The 15,485-nt window shown below is 34.5% G+C and overlaps 3 protein-coding genes across 3 annotated transcripts; all 3 read right to left on the bottom strand.

The window, feature by feature from the left end:
- Window positions 1-110: 110 nt before the first annotated feature.
- On the bottom strand, window positions 111-1,477 carry LOC123259032. Its single transcript, XM_044719293.1, has 2 exons — window positions 935-1,477; window positions 111-734 (listed from the first exon to the last, which is right to left on the bottom strand). The coding sequence occupies exons 1-2, from the start codon at window positions 1,475-1,477 to the stop codon at window positions 111-113; spliced, it is 1,167 nt and encodes a 388-aa protein (XP_044575228.1).
- Window positions 1,478-1,515: 38 nt separating this feature from the next.
- On the bottom strand, window positions 1,516-2,727 carry LOC123259031. The gene has a single exon (XM_044719291.1). The coding sequence runs from the start codon at window positions 2,725-2,727 to the stop codon at window positions 1,516-1,518; it is 1,212 nt and encodes a 403-aa protein (XP_044575226.1).
- On the bottom strand, window positions 2,581-3,695 carry LOC123258894. The gene is made up of 2 exons (XM_044719162.1): window positions 3,209-3,695; window positions 2,581-3,149 (listed from the first exon to the last, which is right to left on the bottom strand). The coding sequence occupies exons 1-2, from the start codon at window positions 3,270-3,272 to the stop codon at window positions 2,821-2,823; spliced, it is 393 nt and encodes a 130-aa protein (XP_044575097.1). The 5' UTR covers window positions 3,273-3,695; the 3' UTR covers window positions 2,581-2,820.
- Window positions 3,696-15,485: the final 11,790 nt, after the last annotated feature.

The raw sequence follows: 15,485 nt of genomic DNA, 5'->3' as shown, positions 1-15,485 counted from the left end.
CGACTAGTGAAGCGGCGATAAGCGGCGATGAAAGCGGCAGCGGTGTAGTCAGTTACTAGCTCTAAGTGTACAGCTGAACTGAACATGCATACAAAGACTGCAATCCAGCCTTAGTATGTTTTTGCTCCACGTCCTTGAAACGTTTTCAGTGTGATAGGTCCAGCGTAGTCGAGTCCTGTATGCAAGAAGGCTCGAGTTGGCTGTACTCGTGCGGCGGGTAGTTGACCCATCAACTGTTGAGCGCGTTCTCCACGGTGTCTCGTGCAGATAACGCAGCGTAAAATAAATGATCTGACTGGAACACGGCCTCCAATGATCCAGACACTCTTGCGTAAGTCAGCGAGCGTAAGCTGAGTACCTCCGTGAAGCGTTTTGCGGTGCGAATCATCAATCAAAATTGATGTAAGCGGTGATTGTCGCGGTAGAATCGCTGGATGCCTCTCTTCTGGGTCCAACAATGCGTTTTTCAAGCGGCCACCGACTCTCAGGACCCCCTGATGGTCGATGAACGGAGTCAGCTTAGTGATGCTGTTATTTTTAGGCAGATCATCACCATCTTGTAGCGTGTGAATCTCTCTAGCGAAGTATTGTCCTTGAGTGAACTTAATCAAGGTCAATTTAGCGCGCTCCAGGTCTGATGGAGTAAGCGGGTAGGCCAGCGAAGATTGTGGAACTCTTTTAAAGCGGTCGATGGCACGATGCCAGATGCTAAGCTTCCGTAGCAGTGGAAACAGCTGCGTGTAATGCGACAGTAATTGTTGGAGCAGGCAATTTTCTGCTTTCCAAGTTACTAGTGTCAGACCTTGGCGTTCTTCTCGATGCGTTGCGTTGTCTTTTGGAGGCTCCAGAGTGGGCCAAGAGGATTCTGGTTCATGAAGCCAAGTTGGTCCATGCCACCAGAGAGCGTGTTGTTTCAGTTTTAGCGTAGGTATACCTCTTGAAGCGCAGTCAGCGGGTTTTGTTTTCCTGGAATAAATTTCCAGGAGACATCTCGAAGCGTTTCTTGGATTTTTCCCACTCTATTGCGGACGAATGTCTTCCAGCGGATTGCTGGACTTTTAATCCATGCGAGAGTCACGGCGGAGTCAGTCCAGAGATTGATCCTGACATTTTCAAGCGACTGAACTTCTTTAACATGAAGTATCAGTTGTGTTAGCAACCATGCGGCAGATAATTCCAAGCGTGGGATTGTCATGGTCTTCAGCGGTGCTACTTGCGTTTTTGAACACAAAAGTGAGACCTTTGTGTTCCCATCAGCGTCAGTGACTCTCAAATAAACAGCGGCAGCCATAGCGTTTTGCGAAGCGTCTGAGAACCCGTGCAATTCCATAGTTGCTCCAGGTGCTATATTATTCCAGCGTGGAATGCGGATGGATTCGATGTTTCGAAGATCCTCGCGGTATCCAGTCCATTTGTGAATGAGTGATGGTGACAATTGTTCATCCCATGACACTCTATCTAGCCACAGATCTTGCATAAAGATCTTGGCTTTGACGACTATTGGTGCGAGAAGTCCTAGCGGATCATACAGCTTAGCGATTTCAGACAAAATAGCTCTTTTGTCTTGGGCGTCTCTGGCGGTAGCGTGTACTTGAACTGTAGAGCGTCAGTGCGTGAATTCCAGTACATGCCCAGGACTTTTACTGGTGCATCACTGATTTCCTTAAGCGGTGTATCCAGCTGCTTTTCTGGAGCGACTTCAGCGAGTAACCGTGGGCTATTGCTAGCCCATTTGGCAAGCGGGAAGCAGCCTGCTGCACACAGAGCTTTTGTTTGTACTGCAGCCTTGATAGCGTCTTCTTCGTTGTCTGCTCCACCGTAGATGTCATCTACGTAGCGTCTTTTCAACATTGGAGCAACAGCTAGCGGAAAGCGGTGTCCTTCATCCTTTACTAGTTGGATAAGCACACGTACAGCGTCAAAAGGTGCACTAGCGGTTCCGTATGTGACTGTCTTGAGACAGTAAGCGTCTATTAAGTCATTCTCATCTATCCAGAGAATGCACTGAAGCGGCCAATCAAGCGAGTCGACCTCAATCTGTCTGAACATCTTGGTGATGTCAGTAGCGAATAGAATCCTGCTGCAACGGATTCTCAACATCACATCAAAAATGTCAATTTGCGTTTTGGGTCCTGCGTGGAGAATGTCATTCAATGAAATTCCTGTAGATGTTGCACAGGAACCATAGAACACTGTGCGGAGCTTCGTAGTGGCACTATCAAGCTTCAATACCCCATGGTGAGGCAAGAAGTAAGCGTTTGCGGGCAATTCGTTGACTGGTACTCGTACCATGTGTCCTAGTTGAATGTATTCTGCCATGAATGCACGATACATGTCAGAATATTCTCTTTCTCGCGACAAGCGAGTTATTAATCTGCGGAGTGACCCCATAGCTGCGTTGATAGAGTCGCCAAGTTGACTCTCAAGGGCCTTAAGCGGTAATCTCACTACGTAGCGTCCATCAGGCTGTCGATAATGCGTTTGACGAAAGTGAATTTCACATTCGTCTTCTTCAGCGGTGTTGAGCGGTGAATTTCCTGATGGAACTTCTTTCTGTTCCCAAAACTTAGTGATAGCGTCTTGTAATTCAGTATCTACTGACGCATGTAGTGCTGCGTGTGATGTTGAAGCGTGTTTAGCGGTGACAGCCCCATAGACAATCCAACCAAGCGTGGTGGATTGTGCAATAGGAGCATTGCGAGGTCCTCGTTGAATCTCTGCGTTCATGATCTGTGCGGCTGGTGATGCACCTAGAATAATATCTACAGGGCGTGGCTGTAGATACTGCGGGTCAGCGAGCTTGAGATTCTCAAGATGCGGCTATTTCGGATCAGCGATCACGAACGATGGAAGATCTACCGTCAGTGTTGGTAGAATATGCATGCTGACATGCATTGATGCGGTCGTACACAGCGAACGAAGCTCAATTGTGCTCACACCTAGTGAGCTTCCTGCGGAGACATTGCCAATGCCCTTGAGCATGACCATGTCACGCTGTAGCGGTTGTCCAAGCTTCTTGAAGAGCGACTGTCTCATAAATGAGAGCTCTGAACCTTGATCAATCAACACTCTGGCGGTGATTGGATTACCATGATGCGGGCGTACCTGGACTAAGGCGGTAGCTAGCAATACTTGAGCGGAAAGCGGATCTGAAATAATCAACAGTTAATTTCAAGTTGTAAACGGTCTAAAGGGAACGATTAGTTGCCTGTGCGGAAGATGTAGACTGCGGTGAAGCTGGTTTCGTTGGTGCATCCAAAATGGATGGACATGTGGTGACGTTGACCACATTTTCGGCAATCTTGAGCGGTCTTGCAATCTGCGGCGCGGTGCGGAACACGAAAGTTGAAGCACAAATTGCATTTTTCAACTATCTTGTGTAATTCTCCATAGCGAGGTTATTTAAGGCCCGAAGTCGAGTTTTCAGTCTTAATAAACGGAAAGTTCAGCGTACCGGTGTACGAATGACTATCAGGAGCAGCACCCGATGTGCTCTGCGATGCTCCTGACACTCGACCTTTCCTAGCGGTATTACACTTCACTTAGCACAGCACAATTTTTAAGCGGAATAATAAATTAATTTAATTGAGATAGAGCCAGCCTGATCCGGCTCGAGGGACCAATGAATAATTACAGAAAGAGCGGAAAAGCGGGGATCAGGTTTAGGTCTGGATATCTCAATTAAAACGCGTAAATATTTATCAAAAATAACACTAGTAATTTATTTACATTAAATACACTCAATATTTAATATAGTTAATAGCGGATTGTTAAGATAAAAGCGGATTTGTAAATTACAGCGTGGGTTGCAAAAGCGAAGCCGGTTGACACGTGGTTGAACACTTTGCCGGCACTGAAAAAGCGGTGAAATAAATGCACTGTTAACACAATTTACCTATAACAAATTAAAGCGAATTATTAGCGGTTAATTTAAGCAATTTAAATTATAAAATAAGCGAAATGCGGTTTATTAACAAAAAGCGAAAGTAAAGAAATACTAATGGCGACTTGATGCAGCGAAAGCGTAGAAGCGAAAGATAATAATAATAGTCCGTCTTCTTCCTCGTTGAGTTAGGGAAGAAGGCTATTGCGCATGTCTAGTGGGAGCGATCAGCCAATAAAGCGGTCGATTCATGACGTGATCGAGAGGCTGATTTTCTATTGGCGGTTCGATTTTTGCGGGAACTTGCGGTGGATAGGTGCGTCTCTTGAATTTGGGAGTCCCCCAGGAGCAAGTTAATCGCTACTGGGCCTTGTTCACCGAACAAGTAAGCATCAATTTTTTTCGAAGCGGGTATCTTTAAGCCACTTAACTTTAATTCTACTAAATGTTTTTAGCTAAATATTTAATTGTAAACTGTATACTCTTGAAATATATATAAATAAATAGTAAAAGTTCAAAGTTCTATCTCTTCATTAGTCTTTACAAAAAAATCCCAAAAAAATGCACAAAAATCAGGACGTCAAACCAGAAGACCCGCTTAAGCAAATAAAGTAGAGAAAAAAAAGTTTCAGATATATCTAGATTTATAGCATAGAATTTGTTCGACTTCGATTTTTCGTCAATCGAGATATATTATAATTTGATAAAAACCTGTATTTACAGCCGCAGTATCAAAACATAATGCTGTAATACTGTCAGCGATAGACCATTCACTCAGGACAGAAATAATTGCTGAGGCTTGATTTTCCCCAGTTCCAGAGTCAATTTTGGGAGCACCAAGTAGTATTTCTTGTCCCGAAGCTGATAATACGATTGGTAATCTATCCACGTTTTGGCGCGTTTCAATGTCAGACATTATCTTCCCATCGCAGTGTAAAACGCATTTATCAACTTTTAAATTTTGTTGTAAATTTGCCATTGTACTTTTTCTCGCTAATTCACGCTGACGATGGATGGTTGAGTGACTCAAATTATATTGACTTATATCTAGTCCCGCGCTGATTAAAGTAGCAGCTACAATGTAAGTAGCATTTCTGCTACTTACATTTGCACGATCCAATGCACTGACAAGCTTAGGCGTGATTATTTCAAGTTTTTTTCGCTGCCGTGAAACCTCTATATCATCTTCGAAATCAGATGCTGCATTTGAAGTTCGACTTAAACTTGAATCTGTTTTTTGACTTAATAATAATCTAGTATTATTCTCATCACTTTGAATTTTGTCTGCAAAATATAAAAAGTTTAACTTTTGAATCCTCGGAGATTGAAAGAAAACCAAAAATTTTTAAATATATCAGACACAGTATAAGTTACGCACAGAAAATAAGTGTGAGACATTCAAGTTAGTCAGGATTTGTAATTAATTTTATAAAAATAAAAAAGAAAAATGTTAAATATTTAACTTGTATTCAAGAATAACTAAAAATATTCAAAATAATTACTGACCAATTTAAGAAAAGGTCCCTAGCGGTTTTGTAAATGCTGAAAAAATGTCGCAATTATATAGTATTAATGCGGTATTTTTTCAGCATTTTTTCGGTTGTTTTGGTCAGTTTTTTTATCGAAAAATTACGGAACATTTACCGTAAAAATGCCATACATTTACGCTAAAAATTTAGAATATTTACGCTGAAAATGCGGCATATTTACGGTAATAAGGCGGTAAAATGATTGTATTAAAACCATATTTAAAAAATTGTGTAAAATTAAATAACGCTCGGACTGGGATTCGAACCCAGAACCTCCTGGGGACATGTCGGCTACTCTACCATTTGAGCTACCCAGTCTATACCATATTGTTTTTTGCTTATTCTATAAACATTAAGCCACACCGTCCATCTTACGATAAGCATATTTAAAATTAAATAATATAATTATATATGTGAAATAATATAACTTTTCGATTTTAGAAAATTTGCAATTTTCTAAGTGAGAAATTAAAAATTGAAATTAAAATTACAATATATTTACTTAACATATGTATTATTTTATATTAATTACTGCTAAATACCTAATTAAAAAATAATATTCTACATATTTTTTATTCAAAAACAGTATTTATTTTTGCAAAGTAGCGATAGAGAATAAAAAGCAAAATTTAAAATTTTTCATTTTATTCATTTCTAACATAGAAGTGAACTAAAAATAAAACTAAATCTTTAACAATTGTCCATTATGTCAGAAAATATTCGGCAAAATTACTGTATTATTACGGTAATTATTTGGAATTTTTTGGGTAAAATTTGGGCATTAATGCGGTAATTGTATAGTATATTTTTGGTAACTGTACAGCATAAGTGCAGTATATATACTGGATAACTACAGTATAAAAACTGGCCAAAACAACTATAGTTTAACCGCATTATTACCGAATTATAACGGTAAATATACGGCATGAGCATAAATGCCGGAAAATTACGGTATTTTTACGGCATTCTCAAAACCGCGAGGGGTAATACTGAAAAAAAAAAAAAAACGTTTAAAAACATAATTTTATTCAATTGTTAGAATTCAATAAATACTTCGTGCATAAAAAATCAGTAAGAAGATACGTAATTTTTTTGCTGATAATAAAATTATCTTTAAAAAATTTTGTGGAAATGAAATAATGCTAGGTTTATAAATTACTATTTTTTGAGGATTTTTGTGCTATTTACCCTAGGTGACAATTAAAAATAAAAACCACTCACCAATTCTATCTTCATCAACATTATTAGCTACCGTTTTTACTGGAGGATTAATATGGAGAAAACCTCGTCGATTTGACTGTCTTTGGCCTTGCAAAAATAACTTTTGACTTTCATTAATGAGTTTCATTACTTTGTGATGTGCTATGTCGAATAATTTCTCAATATCGGCACAAAAAATAGAAACTTTTTTTTTTTGAGTAGATGACAGCTTTTGATTTTTATTTTTTAGCAAATTTTTCCAAACAGTGTGATGGCGAATGAGTTTTCTTACTGCAGAATTTTTCGCACAAGTCGGAATTCCAGCTTCAGACCATAAATCGAATATATTCTCAACCGTAATTAATGTACTTTTCTTAATAGTCAAGCTTTGAGAACAATGATAATGAAAGAAAAGAGACATAACCTCTTTTAAGCTCGGCAGTTTGCTTCCTACAAATTTTGTAATTTGATAACCAATTAAATAAATTTGCTTCTCCATCTTAAGCTTAACAATGAGATTTTATAAACACAATTACAAATAATTATAAATAAATTAAATATAATATTAAACTAATTTTAGTTTAAAACATTAACGATTACGTTGTTTTACTACGAAGTAATGTAAGATAAAAAAGCTATGAGAGAGACAGGTTTGTGACAGCAGAAAGCGGAAATAATTAATGTATTATCATTTCTATAAAAATCATACTAACAATTCAATAAAAATTGATTGTTCAATTGAAGTACTATGTAACTATATAGCACTGAGTTAAATTACATAACCTAGAATTTTTAAAACTATTTCGTTAATAACAGTACATGACAATTTAAAAAATATGATAATTCATAAATTTTATCAATTAATAAATAATTTTCTTTTTCATGTTTATAATTTATTTTTAAAAAAGCAAAAAATTTTTTAAAAATAGTGAAAAATTATAATTTCCTAATTCATGAAATTTTATCATAAATTTATCATTTTAATTTTTTGATATATAATATTGTTTATTTAAGTGATTTAAGTCGATTTTTCGTATTTATAAATAAATATTATTATTTTTTTAAACAGTTCGATGTTTAAGGCCTGATAACTCCGAAATGGTTCTCCGTACGCATATATTCCCAGTGAACACATGACTTCAATATGACGTCATTTATAAGTCATAGGAATGTCACAATATTTTACGTAAATATGACGTAAAATTGACCTGTCTTGTAATCCAATTATGATGTAAAAATATATGATATATTTTTGACATCATACTGATGTAAGTTTATTACTTCTCTATGATGTAACGAAATTGACTTAGATATTACGTACAACTGACATAATATATAAACTACAATATTACGTAACATTAATGCCATCATTGTATGTCATAGCGACGTAAGTTTAACATCATGCGTTTACATCAGTGACAAGTCACGGCTGTACGTAATCTTGACGTAAGTTTAACATCATGCGTTTACATCAGTGACAAGTCACGGTTGTACGTAATCTTGACGTAAGATTAATACCAAACAAAAACAGTTTCACTGTAAAAAATTGCGCCAAGTCCACGTTCATAAAACTCATCTCAATAACATTTGCACTTTACAAAAAAAATTAGGCTCGTTTTAATAATTTTCATTCTCTACAAAAAGATGTGAAATACAAAAAAATACCAAGAAACCGTCATAATGTTGAAAAAATTGAAAAAAAATTTGTTGAAAATTAAAAAATAAAAATTTTTTTATCGTACTTGGCGCGCGTCATTGAGTACCCCAAATTTTTTCGGAAGAATTTCAACTCAAGAAAAATCGATTTCGCTTGTATATTGTATATATATAATCATATTATATATTTATATAGATTTCATTAGTCAAGGATACTGAACTTATTGAAAACATTGCTTAGTGTTTTAATTATCAGTTTTAGTGAAAAAACCCGTTCTTAAAATTTTTTTTAGATCTTTAGTGAGAACAACTGTCAATATGGTGGTGTGTTTAAGAAATCTGAAATTATATAAAATTTTTGGATTTATTTTTTTTCAGCTTCGTCATTAATCTTTAATGAAGAACCTTATGCAATATTAAAGTTTGATATTGCTTCGTTTAATTGTGATTAACACATTTTGATTGGCACTCACACCACATTGTCCCAATTTAGTCGGCCATATGTTTTATTTTTTAGTAAACACAATTCTCACAATGCAACCGACCCAACGTATGCATGCGTATCGACTTATATGTAGTTTGCATAACTGCGTATGACATGTCAATTTTACCTAACTTGTAAAACTTATTATGAAATAACATAGGTTGACTTACTTATAAATTTCTCAGCATTAAAAGGATGTTTATTTATCCTGAAAAAATTTGGGGTACTCAATGACGCGCGCCAAGTACGATAAAAAATTTTTTTTTTATTTTTTAATTTTCAACAAATTTTTTTTAAATTTTTTCAACATTATGACGGTTTCTTGGTATTTTTTTGTATTTCACATCTTTTTGTAGAGAATGAAAATTATTAAAACGAGCCTAAGTTTTTTGTAAAGTGCAAATGTTATTGAGATGAGTTTTATGAACGTGGACTTGGCGCAATTTTTTACAGTGAAACTGTTTTTGTTCGGATTTCAGTATTTTTTCTAATTATAATAAAAATTGTCAATTTTAATTTAATACATTTCCGGTGGCAAACTATCCCCTTTAAGCTATAGTTCATGTAAAAGTTATTCTTGCGCCGCCTGGCGTGTGTAATTGCAAGCTGTCAAATATCTTTTTTTCACTGTAGTTTCCCATCTATTATAAGATTAGCATGCATCCTTGTATTATTTAGTCTCTGGCCGTCCGCTTTTTACATAAGAAAAAAGTTAAAATCTAAAAATCTGGGTCGCTATAGTTTGTGCTGATTATTTTTAATAATTTTATTGTCTCGGATAGCTTAACTGGAGAGCCTTTGGCGCGTAACCGAGAGATCTGGGTTCGATTCCCAGTCTGGGCTGTCTGATTATTTTTTCAATTACGGAAAAATTCCCACTGAGTAGGTCCCCCCTTTCCCCTATCCGTTCTTTCCCAACTCCCTTAAAATTTGCTTTAATTATAAAATATAATATAGAAAAAAAATCAAAATAAATTTGAAAAAAAATTTGTAACCTCAAAAAACCGTTCTGCTTACGGTATATACACACTGGGTAGTCTGGCTTGAGAACGGAACTTGGCGCCAGACTCTATCGAGTCTGTTGATTTTTTCATTTTTCTATTTTATATCTTTTTGTAAAGATTAATATCATGTGTTTACATCAGTGACAAGTCACGGTCTTACGTAATACCGATGCCATCTGTGAGTCATTATTTAACATCAATAATTTGTCACAATTGTACATAATACTGACGTTATTTGAAAGTCATTTTCTAAATCAGTGACAAACGATTATTTTCTATAATATTGATAAAATTTGGGGGATGTATTTTTTAATATTATCGATTGATCAAAATTTATCAAATATAAAACTTCTTCAACAAGATGTCTAATTTACAATTAATCGCTAAATATTAGTGAAAATTGGTTTAAAATTTAGTAAGAATCAGGAAGAGGTAAACAGCTGATTTAAGCTGGTACCTTGCAAATTTAAGTCCACTCTTAATAACAAAAATTTATAATTTATAATATTAATGAATATATCTAACATATTAGCAAATAACATACAAAATATTTTTCATTTACGTTTTTAAGAAAAAAACATACAAATTAAATACATGTTAGATATAAACTTTTATATCTTTGATTGTATGTTTCCATACACTGCAGAAAAAAAATCTTGACTCAAAGGTAAATTTCTTTGGACTAAGAATATATTAGAGATGACTGAAAATTTCGTGAATGGTCAAAATTTCTTGACACTAAAACACTTCTTGCTCCAATATAACTTCGGCCTCCGTCAAAATTTTCTTGGTGCAAGAAATACTTTTTTTTCGTAGCATATGTTTCTCACTTATATTTTTTCCATGAATTTAGGTACTTTTATCCATTGTAAAAATATTTTCGACTTCATTCAGTATAAATGATTTGGTGTCAAACTGATAACAAAATACCGAGTTCAATTTATGTGGCATGAACTCTAAATTTTTAAATCGTCAAGCGAGTAAACATATAATTTCTTATGATTTCGCGTCAAGAAATTAAATGTCAGTCATTTAAATATTGCACTATTACTTGAAAAATAATTTTCTGACATTAGTGCTGCTACTTATGAAACATTGTATTTGAAATAATTCAAACAGTTCCATGATTGTTATTGACGAGACTAATAGTATTTTACACAGTAAAAAAATTTATGTCATTGCGTCAAAAACTTTAGTGTTAAAAATTTTTGTGTTAAATATTTAACTTTTTAAGTGTAAATTTAACATTTATTGTGTTAAATCAACATAAAAAATGTTAAATATTTAACATAAAAATTTTAACACAAAAATTTTTGACACAATGACGCAAAATTTTTACTGTGTACATCAAGTTTCATAATGTTGTTAGTATGTTAAATTAAAGAAATTCAAATTTCGAAAAAATTGAAATTAAAAAGAAATATAGATTAAAAAAATGGTATACTTAAAAGAGTTGAAATTAAAAAAAAAAAAAATTAAATTTTGTAAATTTAAATTTTAAAGAAGAAAATCCAAATGAAAAATACTAAATTTTCGGAAAAAATTAAATAAAAAAAATTCGAGTCTTGAGAAATCAATAAGTATTAAAAAATATTCAAATGACATGGATACATCGTTTACTCTGAAAAAATTTCACTCTGTGAAAGTTCTCTGTGTCCGCAGAGAGTCTAAAGTTCTCTGTGTCCGCTTTTAGACGAAAATTTTTGAAAGTGTAAGATTCAATCAATTCTTATGAAAATTTATAAATTGCCTATTCATTACCACAAGTTTCACTAGAGAGCCTTTTATAAGAGTTTTTACAAAGTTTTATAGAACTTTATAAAATTTCATGAGTTTAATGAAATTTTATAAAATTGTATAAATTATTAGACTTGAATTTTATACAATTCCAGCTCTAAATCCATTTAATCTCAGAAAAAATTATGAAATAAGCATTTTTTGTCATGTAAGGCTTATCACATAAGTTATTTACTTCATAACATGAACCGTTACTTGGACAAGTGAGCAGCGTTCCAGACTTCGATACGTGAGGACCCAAGTTCGAGCCCAGCATATTTCAGGATTTTTTCATCAAGTATCAACATATAACTAGTGTTTCAAACTTTGTAATAAGTCCACAACACTATAATTAATTTCAAAATTGCCATCTTTTTATTTTTGAGAAATTTTTTTTTAAATATTTTTTCTGAGGTACAATTCTTACATCACTTACATCACTTTTACGTCATAATGACATCTTTATCATGATATAGACATCACAGGTATGTCATATTGACGTCATAAATGTCATTGAGACATAATACTGACGTCATGACTACGTCATATTTTTACGTCAGAATCTTACGTCAAGAAGTGTGAAATAATGAGTCATATATGACTCATTCGTGACTTGTATCTTACGTAAATCCTGACATAGCCCAATGTCATTTTGACGTCACATTGACGTAAACGTGTTTACTGGGTATTCATTCAGACAATTTTTGTAGATCGTTAAATTTCCTACAAGAATATGTATCGATCATAGCAATAAAATGCTTCGTTGTTGACTAGCAAAATTCAAAAGTAAAAAAAAATTTTTTTCTATGTTATTTAAATGGAAATAAAAAATTAAATACAGCCACCTCTATACATTAATATTAAGGGCTGAGATTTTCACAATGTCTTTGATTAGGGATACTCTGAAGAATTTTCAAAGTTCTTCGAAAAAATAGTTTGTTTTTTGAAACACTCTAATATATATATATATATATATATACATATATATATATATATATATATATATATATATATATATATATATATATATATATATATATATGTATATATATATATATATATATATATATGTACATATATATATATATTAAATACCTTAAATATTAAAAGCCTTGGCAAAAAGAGACTTACTCAGTGGAACTTAATAGGTAACTGGAAGGTAGTTACGGACAGTGTTTCAGATAGCTTAACTGGTAGAGCACTTGGCGCGTAACCAAAAGATCCAGGTTCGAGTCCTGGTCTGGGCTGTCTGAATTATTTTTTCAGTTACTGAAAAAAGTTACACTGAGTAAAAAAAATTACATCTTTCTCTAACAATAATTATCGATAAACGAATTTTAATTGTGAATTTCACCTAAATTTTCTCTGATGGTATGAGATCTCATACCGATAAAATATTATGGTGAAAAAGTAATAATCAAAAATTAGTCACTCTTCAAGAATTTGGATCGGGAGTATTCGGCTTAGAATAATAATCTATCTTTATTATTATTATTATTTTTATTCTTATTATTTTTTTTTTATTGAACTTCAAAACTATTGGGTTGTAAACATACATAGTCTGTAGAGTGCTTCAAAAAAATTTTTTAATTTTTAACTTCCCGCCAAGAAAATTGAAAATTTTCAAAAATCGGGAAGTTATTGGTTTTACCCCGTTTTTCGAAAATCGAGTTTTCATCGGATCTCGACGTTTCGAAGTCCTAGGAAGCTTTCCTGACTATTTTCACGATGATGTCCGTACGTTTGTATGTGTGTGTGTGTGTTTTTTTTTTTTAACTTGGGGGGGGAATCCCTTTTACGGATTCCAGGCATAGTTGTTCGGCCTGGATATGTGGCGACTCGACGCAGCGTCATACTAAAACTCGACGCTAACGCCCCTACCCACTAAACCCTAAACCCCTTTTCTTCTTTCCTCTAATCCTTCATGGAAACCGCCGTCAGGCATTACTTCGTGAGGGGAGGATCTAGCTACTGCTATTCCTTCTGCCGGCTAAGGTGTTATTTTTCCTTCCTTCTAGTTTCTGTCATTTGCCCTTTTTCTTTCAATGGAACGCAGCTCTGTAAGCACTTCGGTGGTAAACGTGCTTGTGGCGTTCCAGGTAGCTTCGAATGACAGCATTTCTTCTACTATTGACTCTGGTGTGATTTTCTTGTTCAGAATCTTCTCTAACTCATCACGCTGTGGGTTAAAACGAGGGTACTCAAAGAAAACGTGCTCCGCATTTTCAGCAACTCTTGGGCAAGACGGACATTCTGGGGAATTATCGTGTTTAAAGCGATGAAGGTACTCCCGAAAACAGCCGTGTCCTGACAACATCTAGGTCAGATAGTAGTTGGCCTCGCCGTGATTCCGGTTAAGCCAAACGTCAATCCTTGGTATAAGTCGATGAGTCCATCTTCCCTTCTCCGCAGCATCCCATAGTTGTTGCCATCTTGCTATACTATGTTGTCATACTGTGGCAGTTGCGGAGAGCAGTTGATAGTTGTGCGTTACTAAAATATATTATTTTTGAAGTTATTTATTATGGGACGTGATACGAGAAAAGTTTCGAGAGAAGTTCGGAAATCTGAAAATATCCGTAAGTCTTATTCAAAGAAACGAAAAAATATATTTAACCCAAAAACGGCGGAACGCGATGAAAATGTTCGGAGTACATCGTCTAAAAAACTGAAACAAAATACTGAAAACGATGTACCCGAAAGTTGCACCTCTGAATTTCGAATAATTAATTTTATTACGGTATTCACTGCCATTTCTGCTCTTGTGAAATGTAAGAAATGTGATGGAAACATTGAATTTCTAACAGCTAGTACACGTGGGCTGGGATTTAAAATTGTAGTTTCATGTAATAACTGTGACAGTGAATATATTCCTTCCTGCTCTTTCATTGGGCATTCTTATGAAATAAATAGACGCTTTATTTTTGTGATGAGAATCTTAGGGATAGGATACGAAGGTTTGTGCAAGTTTTGTGGCCTGATGGACATGCCGTCTTTTTTTAGATAAAGCTACGCATACAATATTATTGAAGCAAATTTTAGATTGTGGTAAAACCGTTGCAGAAGCCTTGATGAAAAAAGCTGTGAATCAAGAAAAAGAAGCGACAAGTGAAAATGAGAATAAGAACGATTTGACTGTATCGGGAGATGGAACCTGGCAAAAACGGGGATTTACATCGTCATTTGGAGTTTCTTCTGTAATTGGCTATTATACTGGAAAGATTCTTGATATAAACATTAAAAGTGCTTATTTTAAGCTATGTGAGTATTGGAAAAAGAAAAGAAATACGGTTTAGTTCGAGGAATGGTATGAATCGCATGAAAATGAGTGTAGTGCTAATCACAAGGGGTCTTCGGGGAAAATGGAGGTGGATGCGATGATTGAAATGTTTCAGCAGTCTGAAACAAAACATGGAGTTAAATATACAAACTACATTGGCGATGGTGATTCGAAAACTTATTCTGGAATTATAAAATCAGATCCTTACAAAAATACAACCATAAATAAAAAGGAATGTATAGGCCATGTTCAGAAGCGGATGGGGACTCGACTGCGTACTCTGAAAACTAAACAAAAAGATCTTGGTGGTAGAGGTAGGCTTACTGGAAAAGTAATAGACAAATTAACTGTGTACTATGGTTTATCAATACGTCGTCATTGCGATTCTATTGAAGATATGAAATCTGCTATTATGGCAACTTTTTACCACTACGGTTCGACTGATGAAAATCCGAATCATGATATGTGTCCCAAAGGCGAAGATTCTTGGTGCTCTTACCAGCGCGCTGAAGCAAGTGGAGAGCTTGATACTTATACTCAAGATTATTCTCCCTTACCTCCTGATGTTTTAAAAGCTATTAAATCGATTTACGACGATCTCAGTAATGATAATTTACTTTCAAGATGTGTAGGTGGATTCAATCAGAATAATAATGAGAGCTTCAACCAACTA

This window comes from Cotesia glomerata, linkage group LG2, assembly GCF_020080835.1.
Source record: "Cotesia glomerata isolate CgM1 linkage group LG2, MPM_Cglom_v2.3, whole genome shotgun sequence".
NCBI lineage: Eukaryota > Metazoa > Arthropoda > Insecta > Hymenoptera > Braconidae > Cotesia > Cotesia glomerata.
The sequence above is the reverse complement of the archived record's forward strand: the minus strand, read 5'-3'. Positions and strand labels throughout refer to the sequence as shown.